Genomic DNA, 13,251 nt, shown 5'->3' with positions numbered 1-13,251 from the left:
TGATGAGACGTTTCTTGCTGTAGAGACAGAAAGAAGAAGATACATGCAGATTAGATAGCAGTATCGAATAAGGGTTGTATATAAAGTTTGAGAGGTAGAAGAGTGAGAGAGAGAAAGAGAGATAATGAAGAAAGAAAAGTACGCCAGAGAATTGGGGAATAAAACGTAAATGTAATTTGTTGATGAGATCAACATAGATACCATGGCAGTTTGTGTGAGGCATGTGGAAGTCACAACTAGGCAAGAAGGCTTTGTTTAGAGGGAAAGCTGTCATCAGCCTTTACCAATTTTCCATCAAGACCTTGATATTAATACAATCATCCACAATGGATGGCAGGACTTTTATTCATGAGAATAGGCATTCTGAAAGGAGAGGCAGTAGTGGGTTGTGATGGCTGAGAGGGTGAATAGGATAAAAAGCAGTGACCAGTTCTTACCCAATATGAAGTTGTATATGATAATGGTAAAGAAAATAGGGATATGCAAAGATGGGAATTTAAGATGGTGACTTATACAATAGTATGTGAGATCTGGCATACATAAAGGAACTGCATACATAACTTTTCTGCTGCCCAGACAGTATTTTTCAATTGGTATTTGGAAGTTGAAATTCTCTTCAAGATAAAAGATGATCATAAGTAAGCCAACATCCTATTTCAACAAAATATTTTTGTGTATTTATAGGTGTTTACAATTTCTAAGGAACTTGTCCCAAGGGTTCTTTCACGGATTATAGAAGCTGTTACTGAAGAAATGAGCCGACTGATGCAATGTGTGTCATCTTTCAGCCGAAATGGAGCGTTGCAGGTATTAGAGTACTAGAGTTTCATTCATTTACTTGGCTAAATTTTATTTTGACTTTGGTTATAATGCATTACATAAAAAAACCCTACTGTCTCTGAATGGTTGATCAGTGTTACTATACTAGCCTTTGCTTTAGTTCATTCAGCTCAATTTTAAAATTAGCCAGATTAGTTCTTCATATGCATAGACATTTTAAAACATGCTTTGTTAAATTACATTATTTTGTGACATTCAATTTTAATTAGTGATATAGATTGTATACCATAGTCTGGAAACTCTTTACAGATCGGTTAAACTCAGTAGTTGCTTTGTATTCTTGTCCCTAGGTAATAGCTTGTGAATTTATTAAGTAGTTAAAACTAGTGGGATCCAAATACAGGTTTGGAAATGTAATAATCCAGTTGCAAATTTAGATTGAGAATGGCTTTGATACTAGAATGAGATTCTTTTGTGTGCAAACTAAAGTCAAACCTAAGATTGCGAAGAGTTAAACCACATCCCCACCCCCATGCCTCAGAAGGTTTTGTTCAGATGTTGATTTGCTGAACCAGAGTGAAACCAGAGTTCCTGTCTTGTGGATCTTTGTACTAGATGAGGAGAAAGGTATGTGTCTAAATGCAGTGGTGCAGATGTCATGCACTTGCATACAGATTTTACAATCTGAACAGCCTAAAGCCCACAGCAAAATACATCTGGACTGTTCTGGTCTTTTATGCAAACCTTAATTAGTCAATTCCATATTTGAATATTTTTCAGTTATCATTTCCATTTAAATATGATTTTTTACTTTACATTTCTTCCTCCACCCCCACTTTACATCCCATAATTCTGTTTACCTGAACACTACAAGTATTTTAGAATCAAACAACTTAGCTGTAGTTTGGATTTTTTTTCACTTAATATATCATTAATGAACCAATCAGAGTGAAATTAGGAAACCAGCTCTGCTATTGCTTGATTTACCCGATGCACCAGTCCACCCTTTCCTGTCCACCACAGGTAAAAGAAGATAGATAAGTTTTGCCAAACCATTTGTTTTCTCCAACCTATCTCCATTCCAAGGAATTACCAGCTGAGAGATATCAGTGCCAAACCTATTTATTGATTAATCGTAGAAACAGGTTCGTTTAGTGTCCGTCGTTCCTTGCATAAACTTCATTAATTCAGTAGCATTCCCATTCCAGTCCATTGCCCTCAGTACACATAACTGCGTTCTTCTGTCCTTGAAATTATGACTCTTGTTCTTGTGTGAGCCAGGTTTAGGTTTAGCAGTTACTATCTTGGGAACTTAATTCTGAAACTTGAAGTTCTGAAGGACTGCTTTTCTGACTGAGGTCTGCATTTTGAATATTGATGTTAAACAGAAACACTATCTCTTGGGTAAATATAAAGGATCCAACACAATGGATTGTGGTCTGCTGCAGAAAGTAACTGCTGCTCCAAGTGACAAATGGCAACAGTGTCCACAACCTTTGACCTTCTGATCACTATGATCAAAATGCAGTCTACAGTTCATATCCTTGCCATCTTCCCTTTCATTATCCAAGCCCATAATAAAGTACTTTGTACATTGCACAGCTTATATGATTTGCAGTTACTTCCAGGTATTTAGGTTGATGAGCAAAAGTCACATCTTTGTAACTTGCCCAAGGTGCTCTGATGTAGTCCATTTTCCAATCTCAATAGGTAATGGCTGGCCTCAAATCATTCTGAACTGGATGGAGGCCAACCTTTGATCATTCCTCTGGAAATGCTTTTTGTCTTGTAGTTCATCTCAGAAGAGCTACACATCCTATCACAGTGAAATACTAGTTAGTTTGTATCATTTGAAACTCCTTTGAATAGGCAATCTAATCCAAACCACTTTTAAACCCTAGCAGCAGTCACAGTAGCAATTGTCTGATTATCCTAAAGTGGTTTCAACAAAGCACGTTATGACAAATTACAATGAGAAAATCTTAGCTAATCACATGTGGTCATGTTTTGGCTGACAAATTGAAAGTGACAGTCATACTCAAGATAGTGGAAAATATGCTTAAAATAGTTAAGTATTAGAACAGCAATGCTTATTTTCTCCAAGTTTTGGAAATATGAGAAAAAAGTGAGTCCAGTCACTTCTGTTGTCTTAAATGTATATAGTTATTTTTCACATTGGTACTTGAATCACTTAGCTAATTAGCCAAAAAAACTTACTAAATTAGAAACAGTATGTAACGGTTCATGGCATCTGTTACCTTACACTATTATGTGGTCTGTGGTGCAACAGCCCTTAGAAGATAAGGTTGTTACATGAAAGCATTTAGATCTGGTGCTTTATCATCCAGTGAAGGAGCTAAGACTCACTCTTGGCTTCAGGGAGATATTGCAAACACTGGGTATCCAGTTGGTAATGCTTTCAGTTTCAGCCAAAACTAATGTGTTCCTATGTCACTTATCAGAGGACTGTTAATGCAGTGCCCAATAGTTTATCATCACATCACAACTAACTTAAGATTTGCAAGTTAAACAGTATTGTAGAGCTCTGCAACCTGAACAGTATCAGAACTGCATATATAGCAAGAATTTAGGAATGACTGCACCTGTTATAAATGAGACAGTTTGCTTTTGATGTCTGCCCCATTAAGATTATGCTGAGGATATGGTTATGTTTACAAGCTTCAATTGCATTTTGAATTGACAGTACTTCTGAACTCTGCTATATATATAATATATATAAATCTTGAAAATTCATATGAGATTAACATAAAGGAAGAACTTACATTTATATAAAACCTTACACTACTTCTTTCACAGTTAATCCACCTGATGAAAGAGCATTGCTTCCAATAAACCTGTTGGACTATAACCTGGTGTTATGTGCTTTTTAACTTTGTCCACCCCAGTCCATCACCAGCACCTCCTAATCATGGCCACTTCTTTCTTAATAGGAAAGATTGTGCTGTCACCAAGACTAGGACTGGATCTAGTACAGCTTTCTTCCTGGTAGGAATGGAAATGTAATGTTCCAGAAAATAGTGAGAATGAATTTCAACTTAAAGCAGGCTGATTACAAATGAATTTTGATAGATAAAACAGAGGATGAAAAATGAAAGACTTAAAAAAGATAAATAAATAGGGTGCAAGCTAAGTAAATACCCATGAGAAATAAATGAGGTCTCCAAAGCTAGGGTACCCTGGATAAGTAAGAATACTGATGAAAAAATAATCATAGAATCCTTACAACGTGGAAGCAGGCCATTTGACCCAACAAATCCACACCACCGCTCTGAAGAGCATCCCACCCAGACCTACCCCCTTTCCCTTTTCTCTTGTTTTTTATGCATGATGCTATATGATTTGATTGATCCTTGATACTAGAATGCATATAATACAGGATGAAATTTCCTAATCCCAAACCTCTCATTTCCCATGGCTAATCCACCCAGCCTGCACATCCCTGGATATTGTGGGTAATTTAGCATTGCTAATCCGCCTAACCTGCACATCTTTGGACTGTGGGAGGGAACCGGAGCATCTGGAGGAAACCCACACAGACACTGGGAGAATGTGCAAACTCCACGCAGACTGTCCCCAGAGACTGGAATTGCATGCAGGTTCCTGGCGCAGTGAGGCAGCAGTGCTAACCACCAAGCCATCATGCTGCTAAGGAGACATGATGCATACGAGAATAATAAAAGCAATAGAAATCGGGCAGTGTATCTCAAAACCAGGAGAAAGGCTAACACTGAAATAAGGAAAGCAGTGAGGAAAGGATGGCATGCTGTGCTAAAACAAATTGTAAAATGTTCTTCAGCCATAATAATAGTAAAAGATTAGTGACTGATGGAGCGGGACCCATAGGGAACAAGCAGGGTAAACTGCTAAGTGAAGCAAAGGGTATGGCAGAGGTAGTAAATCAAAACTTTGTTTCTGTCTTTACAAAAATAGAAGTTTGTGACACTGGCCAAGTTGAAAATCTGAGTGCTGAGCAACTGAACAGTACAGTAATAGTTAATGAAAGGGTACTAAAAAGGCTGGAGCATTTGAGGTAGAGAAGTCGCCAGGCCCAGGCGGCATGCATCCTAGATTGCTGAGAGAGGTAAGGGAGCAAATTGCAGAGCCAGTTAGTGAAATTTCTAGTCCTAGTTGAACACAAGATTAGTCCTTGGGGACTAGAGGCTTGCAAATGTGACACCATTGTTTATGAAAAGGGCAAAGGATAACCCAGGAAGTTACAGACCTGCCAGCTTGACATCAATAAAAGGAAAACTGATGGAGGCCGTAATACAGGATAAGCTAAATATACACTTCGAGAGAAATAAGTTAATACTGGCCAATCAACGTAGCTTTGTCAAGAGCAGGTCATGTCTGACATATTTATTTGAGGTTTTTGATGAGATAACAAAGACAGTGGATGAGGGTAGCACTGTGGATGTTGAATATTTGGACTTTCAGAAAGCATTTGGTCTGGTGCACATGGCAGGTTGCTTAGCAAATTAGAAATGTTTGGGGTTGATGAGACCTTGGCAACATGGATTCAAAGTTGGATAGACATTAGGAAACAGGGAAGATATAGATGGGCATTTCTCAGACTAGAGACAAGTTGAAAGTGGTGTTCTCAAGGGATCAGTCTCAGAACCCTTCACTTATTTTGATTCACATAAATGATTCGAAGATGGGTAGGGCAAAATCTCTAAAGCTGAAGATGGTACTAAGCTAGGAATAATAGTAAATTGTGAAGATGCTGAGTGACTTCAGAGAAACATTGACAAGTTGGCCAAATGAGCTGTTGGCTGGCATATGAATTTCAGTGCATCTGAAATGTGAGGTAATGCATTTTGATATAGAAAAATATGGAGAAACACTACAGGCTCAAAGATACAACTTTGTGGGGAGTACAGGACCAGTGAAAACCTCAGGGTTCAAGTGCATAATTCTTTGAAGATGGTCAGGTATGTTGAAATACTTAATAAGAAGGCTTATAGGATCCTTGCGTCTATAAGTAGAGGCCATGCAAGGAAGTGAAGCTACACATCCACAAGTAATTGGTCAAACCATATTTGGAGTCTTGTGTTCATTTTGGGTACCTTTTCTAAGATTTTTGAGAATGATACCAGGAATGAGGAATTTTAGATACAGGAAAGATTAAAGAAATTGCACTTGTTTTCCCTGGAACAGACAAGATTTAAGATGTGACCTTATTGAGGTGTTCAAAATTGTGAACAATTAATGAAGGATTCTGTTTCCACTAGTTGATATATCTGTAACGGAGGATCACAATTTCAAGATTGTAAGCAAGACTGTTGGGAAGCTTCTTTACTAAGAGTTGTTAGTGTTTGGAATGCGCTGCCTGGACAGTGGTGGAGTCAGATTCCATAGTAGATTTCAAAAGAGGACTGAATATATATTTGAAATTTAGAGAGCTACAGATTTAGGGCTGAAGAATGGGACTAGCTGGGTAGCCTTTTTGGGAACCAGTACAGAAATGATGGGCCTTCATTATGTACTATGAAATTCTATGATTTTAAAATTCTGACTAGTAATCCAGAACCCCAGGTGAATGCTTTGGGGATATGAGTTCAAATCTTACCATAGCAGCAAGTGGAATTGAAATTCAAAAAATAAATCTGGAATAGAAAGCTGTTCTCAGTAATGGTGATTATAACAACCAGCATTGATTGTTGTAAAACCCAGTCTATTCTCATGTCCTTTAAGGAAGAATGTCTTCCAATCCTTAACTGTAGTGGTCAGCATGAGTCTCCAGACCAAAAGCAATATGGTTGACTTTTATATGCCTTCTGAAATGGCCTAGCATGCCCCTCAGTCCAATGGGTGACTATGCTAGCCTTATCAGTGATGCCAACTATCCATGAATAAACATGAAAAAAAGCTTAAAGTTTTGAAGCATTTTGCAGCCATTTGAGTACTTTCTCAGTGTAGCTACGGTAATGTGATAATGAGCAGACAATCTTTGTCTAACTGATATTGCTTGACGATACATATTGACCAGGACACCTGTGGCGGGTTGCACCACTAAAGCTGAAACTTAGTAATCGAAAGCAAATAATCTTCTAATGAGATTAATATTAGACATAACTACAGATATTGTTGGTCTAATATAGACCAGAAAATGTAGGAGCAGAAATAAGCCATTTAGCCCATCAAGTCTGCTTTGCCATTCAATGAGATTATGGCTCAGCTTCACTTTCTGCCTTTTTTTCTTTCATCGTTGATTCCCTTACTGATTAAACAAAATCTGTCGTATCACAATCTTGAATATACTTAATGACCCAGCCTCTAATGCCATCTAATTTAAAGAATTCCATAGATTTAGTACCTTTTGTGAGATGAAATTATTATTAATTTCTCTCTTAAATGAGTGACCGCTTACTCAAAATTACGCCACTCTCACAAGGGGAAACAACCTCTAGCTCTCTGTCCTATCAAAGCCCCTTTAGAGTCTTATATATTTCAATAAGGGCTCCTCTTATTTTTTTCCACCTGTACAGGCCAAATCTATTCAATTTCTCCTTGTAAGAAAATCCCTCCATATTCAGGGTCAACCTTATGAACCTTTCAGGTCTGCTTGTGATGCCAATATGTTTCCTCTTAGGTAAGGGAACCAAAACTGTTCATAATATTCTAGGTGTGCTTCAACTAGTGTCTTGTTTAGTTTTAGCAAGGCTTCCCTATTTTCATATTCCATTCCTTTTGAAATAAAGCCCAACATTTATTTGCCTTCCCTGTTACCTATTGAACTTGAACGCTAACTTTTTTACTTTATGCATGAGAACTCCCAAATCCCTTTGAGATGAAGAATTTTCTGTCTTTCTTAATTTAAATAATATTCAACTCCTCTATTCTTTCTGCCAATGTGCATAACTTCACATTTACACCCATTACATTCCACCTGCCAATTTTTTGCCCACTCACCTAACTTGCCGACATCCCTCTGCAGACTCTTTGTATTTTCCTCACCACTTGCCTCCCCATTTATTTTTGTGTTATTTGCAAATGTGGTGATAGTACAAAACTTCCTTCATTCAATTCAATATATAATGTAATTTTTGTGTCCCCAACATTGATCCCCGTGCAACTCCCCAGTTATGGGTTACAATATGAAAATGCCTCCCTTATCCCAATTCTCTATTTTCTGTTAGTTAGCCAATCCGCTATTCATGTCAATATACTACTCAACACCCTGGACTCTTTTCAGTAGCTTAACATGTGGCAACGTTTCAAACACCTGCTGGAAATCTAAATATACTACATCCACTAGTTCCCCTTTATCTATCCTGCTTATCACCACTTCAAAGATTTCTAGTAAACATATCAAGCATAATTTCCCCTTCATGAAGTCAGGCTGACTCTTGCTTGATTATATTATATATGTCTAAATGCACGGTTATTAAATCTTTTTGGTAGATTCTAGCATTTTCCCAAAAACAGATTTTAAAATAACTGACCTACAGTTTTTGTGTTGTTTTTGAATAAGGATGTCACTTCAGAAGTGACGTTTGAATGAAGGCATTTTAACTTATATCTATGATGGATCAGGTTAAAGCTTAATATTAATCATTGTATATCAGGTTGAAGAAGTAGGGGACAAATGGGATTTAGAAAAATACATATTTTAAAACACTTACATATTGCACTTCTGTTCCAGTTGGTGGTGTGTTATCATTTTTGTTCATTAGGTATATGGAATCGACCATCATAGACGTATGGAACTGCAATGTAACTTGCTCTCTGTTTTCCTTTCTGACCTCCAATCTTTCTTAAGGGGGGAAGCCTTCTATCTTTTGCTACTTGGTGAGATAATGAAATTGGTGATTACCCTTGTGGAGAAATTAAAGTACGCATTACCAATATGTAGGCATCAAATTTGCCATGCCATCCTGATTCATCATCCATCTATTGACATGTTAACTTTGATCCAATGCAAGATTTGTAAAGGCTGCATAAGATTATATACAAGCAAAATACTGCGGGTGCTGGAGGTCTGAAATTAAAGCAGAAAGTGCTGGAGAAATTAGGCCGAAAGAGATCCTTCCAAAGGGTTGTCATACTGGACTCAAAACATTAACTGTGTTTCTCTGGCCACAGATACTGCCAGACCTGCTGAGTTTCTCCACCACTTGTGTTTATGCATGATGTTGTATGATTTGATTGACCCTTGATACTAGAATTCATATAATACAGAATGAATTTTCCCATTACCACAGAATCACACGTGTTAGAACACTTGTTAGATGAGCATCTTTACCTAGTGCCGAACCTCTGCCTTTTCCCCACACCCTTGCACGTTAATTATCCAAATAGTCATCCATTCTCCTCTTGAATGTCTCAATTGAACTTGTCTCCCCTCCACTTCCAGGCATTGCATTCCACACCCTAATTATCCACTGTGTGAAAATGTTTTCCTCACTTCATCCTTGCTTCTTTTGCAGATCATTTAAATTTATACCCGTGTTTTTGTTCCTTTTATGAGCAGGAACATTTTCTTCCTGTCAACTCTCAAGCCCACACATGATTTTGAAGACCTGTATATCAGATCTACTCTTAACTGGCTTCTCTTCAGGAAGAACAATCCCCAACTTCTTCACTCTGTCCTCATAACTGAAGTTCTTCAACTCTGGAGCCATTCTTATAAGCCACTTCTGCACACTCTCCATTGTGTTCGAATCCTTTCTATAACATGACTCCCAGAACTGTACACAGTTAAGGTCAAATACAAATTCAGTATGATTCCTTCACACAATGTATCTGTATTAATAAAGCTGATGTTTTATTTACTGCTCTGTTTACCTATCCTACCATTTTCAATGATATGTATACCCAGGTTCCTCTGCTCCTGCACCCCCTTTAGAATTGTACTGTGCATTTTAATATTGTCTTTCAATGTTTTTCCAATCAAACTGCATCACCTCTCACTTCTGTGCGTTGAAATTTAACTTCCACTTATCTGCCTACTCCGCCAAATTGTGTATGTCCTTCTGAAGTTCTATATTGTTCTCCGCACAATTTACTATTCTTCTAAGATTGTGTCATCTGCAGACTTTCAAATTGCCCTCTGCACACCATTATTTTAGATCACAAGATATTATTCCACTTTATATTCCATATAGTCATGAAATAATTCCATGTTTTACTAATTGGATTGGAAGGTATGGTTCAGTGATTTCTGCTCAAGCCGTATGTTGTAAATATGAAGTTTGGTAGCTATATGATGTACTGTGTGTCACAGCACAGCTCAACAGTATTAAAAGTACCAACCTCAAGAATGAGAGGATCATACAGAATAATGATATTATTTAATATGACAGCATAACATTGCATGAACGTTTCAGATGAGAGTCAGAGCTCGAAGGAGTGTTGAGAACAAAGCTACTAAGTGAGTATTTTATATCAGTGTTTACTGTGGGGAAGGACACAGGATACAGAATGTGGGGAAATAGATGGTGACATCTTGAAAAATCTCCATATTACAGAGGAAGTGGTACTGGATGTCTTAAAATGCACAAAGGTGGATAAATCCCCAGGACCTAATCAGATGTACGTAGAACTCTGTGGGAAGCTCAGGTAGTGATTGCTGGACCCCTTGCTTGTTTATTTTTGTATCATCGATAGTCACAGGTGAGGTGCCAAAAGACTGCAGGTTGGCTAACATGGTGCCACTACTTAAGAAAGGTAGTAAGAAGAAGCCAGGGAATTATAGACTCGTGAGCCTGACGTCGGTGATGGTCAAGTTGTTGAAGGTAATCCTGAGGGACAGGATTTACATGTATTTGGATAGACAAGGACCAGTTAGGGATAGTCAACTTGGCTTTGTCATGGGAAATCATGTCTCACTAACTTGATTTGAGTTTTTTGAAGAAGTAACGAAGGGGATTCTTGTGGGCAGAGTGGTGGACGTGATCTGTATGGACTTCAATAAGTCATTTGACAAAATTCCTCATGGTAAACTGGTTAACAAGGTTAGATCACATAGAATACAGGGAGAACTAACCATTTGGATACAGAACTGGCTCGAACGTAGAAGACAGAAGTTACTTTTGTGCTACAAGGATCAGTGTTATGTCCACTACTTTTCACCATTTATTTAAATGATTTGGATGTGAACATTTGAGATATAGTTAGTAGTTTGCAGATGACACCAAAATTGAATGTGTAGTGGACAGCGATAAAGATTACCTCAGAGTACAACAGGATCTTGTTCAGATGGGTCAGTGGGCTGAGAAGTGGCACATGAAGATTAATTTAGACAAATGAAGAGTACTGCATTTTGGAAAGACAAATCAGGGCAGGACCTATACATTTAATGGTAAGGTCCTGGGGAGTGTTGCTGAACAAAGAGACCCTGGAGTGCAGGCTCATAGTTCCTTGAAAGTGGAGTCTAAGGGGCAACTTTTTCCACACAAAGGATGCTGCGGGTATGGAATGAGCTGCCAGAGGAAGTGGTGGAGGCTGGTACAATTACAACATTTTAAAAGGCATCTGGTTTAAGGAGATATGGGCCAAGTGCTGGCAAATAGGACAAAATTAATTTAAGATATCTGTTCAGCATGAACAAGTTGGACTGAAGAGTCAGTTTCCATGTTGTATATCTTTATGACTCAATAAGATATCTTTTTTTTTTCTTTAGGCCAGGCTGGAAATTTGTGCTCTTAAAGATGCTGTTGCCTCATTCCTGACTCCTGAAAGCAAGTAAGATGGAAAGTTCACTCATAGTTTCATCATTTTGATTATTGCAGTTTCCAAAAGAGCTTTTTGGCAGTCAGTTCAAGATCTTTAACTGTTGCAAGAATTTGTACATCCTGGTACAATTGTGCAAAGTCTTAAGTGTAACCTGACAGATCACCATTAAATGACTTTTAAAAATGCATTTTTCATGCTGTCAGTTTTAAGTAGTGATGATATACATTTTACGTTTTAGTGAGATGACTCTTCTGCTCCTGTGATACTCAAGTACCTTGTTAATGGTTGCAGTAAAGCATCATTTATTTTAAAAGAAAATATATCAAGTGATCTAGTGTTTGCTTCTACAATTGTTTGTGTGTGTTGGACAGAGTTAAGAGTGTAGTGCTAGAAAAGCACAGCAGGTTAGGCATAATCCGAAGAGCAGGAAAATCGATGTTTTAGGCCAGAGCCTTGCATCAAGAATGAAGGGCTCCAACCCGAAATGTCGATTCTCCTCCTCCTCCTCGGATGCTGCCTGACTTGCTGTGCTTTTCCAGCAACATGCACTCAACTCTGATCTCCAGCATCTGTAGACCTCACTGACTCCTGTGTGTGTTGGGCAATCTACTGAATTGTGATCAAAGAATTATGAAAACTCTATTTAGGGTAGAAAATCGAACATATTGGCCAAACTGTAATAAATTCTTGAAATATCGCAGTTCTAAACATATAGAACTTAGAGAATCTACTTAACTGCTCTTTATAAATGGCTTTCATTTAGTTAGGTTCTGTCTAGAGTTCTACTGAAACCTATAGTCAGTATAGTTTAGTTTAGAATAATTGCTTTTAACTTAGCATTTGCCAAATTCTTAATCCATACTAATCTTGAACTATCTGATCTCATCTAGTCAATATTCTTCCATGTTAATAAAGTTTAATCTGTTGCCTTAATTTAGTATTATGTCTCCAAATATTTTAGACACTAAGTTCTGTGTATTTCTCTCTGTTTCCCTTTCTGACTCTCTAGTTATAGCTTCAAACAAGCCCTTGAAGCACTGCCCCAACTTTCCAATGGAGCAGATAAAAAGTAAGTTATAACAAAGCTTGTTATACTTTGAAATTAATTCTGGAGAACATAGTCTTTTTTGTTAGGGTGGCATTCTTTACCAAAAACCAGTGAGACTCAGCAAATACAAGGGTAAGCGATGAATAGGACTTAGTGTGAGTCAGAACCGAGGCAGCAGATTTTGACATGATTTTAAGATTATGGAGGATGGAAAATGCTAAATTAGCCAGGATTGTGTTGAATGAGTCCGGTTAAGAAATAACTAAGGCAAGGTTGAGGGTTTCAACACTAGATGAGCCGTGGTAGGAGTAGAGTTGGTCAGTGTTACAAATCTGAAAATAGACAGTTTCAGTGATTAGCAGATATGCAGTTGGAAGCTCACCTCCGTATCAAACTAGATAGCAAATAGTCTATTTCTGTCTTCAGTTCCCAGGGAGGTGAATAACACTGGGGGATTAGTGCAATGTTTATAGTGAATCAAAAACAATGACTTTGATATTTGAAATGTTTAGGTAAAAACAATGACTGCAGATGCAGGAAACTAGATTCTGGAGTAGAGTGGTGCTGGAAAAGCACAGCAGGTCAGGCAGCATCCGAGGAGCAGGGAAATCAACGTTTCGGGCAAAATCCCTTCGTCAGGAATACAGGCAGAGTGCCTGAAGGGTGGAGAGATAAATGAGAGGAGGGTGGGGGTGGGGAGAAAGTAGCATAGAGTACAATGG

General features: G+C 38.0%; 1 protein-coding gene across 6 annotated transcripts in view; it reads left to right on the top strand.

Moving 5' to 3' along the window:
- The window catches only part of exoc2 (exocyst complex component 2), a 318,264-nt gene that overhangs the window by 301,588 nt on the left and 3,425 nt on the right, over positions 1-13,251 (top strand). For all 6 annotated transcript variants that reach the window (XM_043719385.1, XM_043719383.1, XM_043719382.1 and 3 more), the window contains 3 exons: positions 685-807; positions 11,429-11,490; positions 12,491-12,550. In XM_043719385.1, coding sequence (XP_043575320.1) covers positions 685-807; positions 11,429-11,490; positions 12,491-12,550 — 245 coding nt within the window. The remainder of the gene's footprint in view (positions 1-684; positions 808-11,428; positions 11,491-12,490; positions 12,551-13,251) is intronic.

The sequence above is a fragment of the Chiloscyllium plagiosum genome, chromosome 29 (genome assembly GCF_004010195.1).
Source record: "Chiloscyllium plagiosum isolate BGI_BamShark_2017 chromosome 29, ASM401019v2, whole genome shotgun sequence".
Taxonomy (NCBI): domain Eukaryota; kingdom Metazoa; phylum Chordata; class Chondrichthyes; order Orectolobiformes; family Hemiscylliidae; genus Chiloscyllium; species Chiloscyllium plagiosum.
This window is presented reverse-complemented; position numbering and strand designations above follow the sequence as displayed.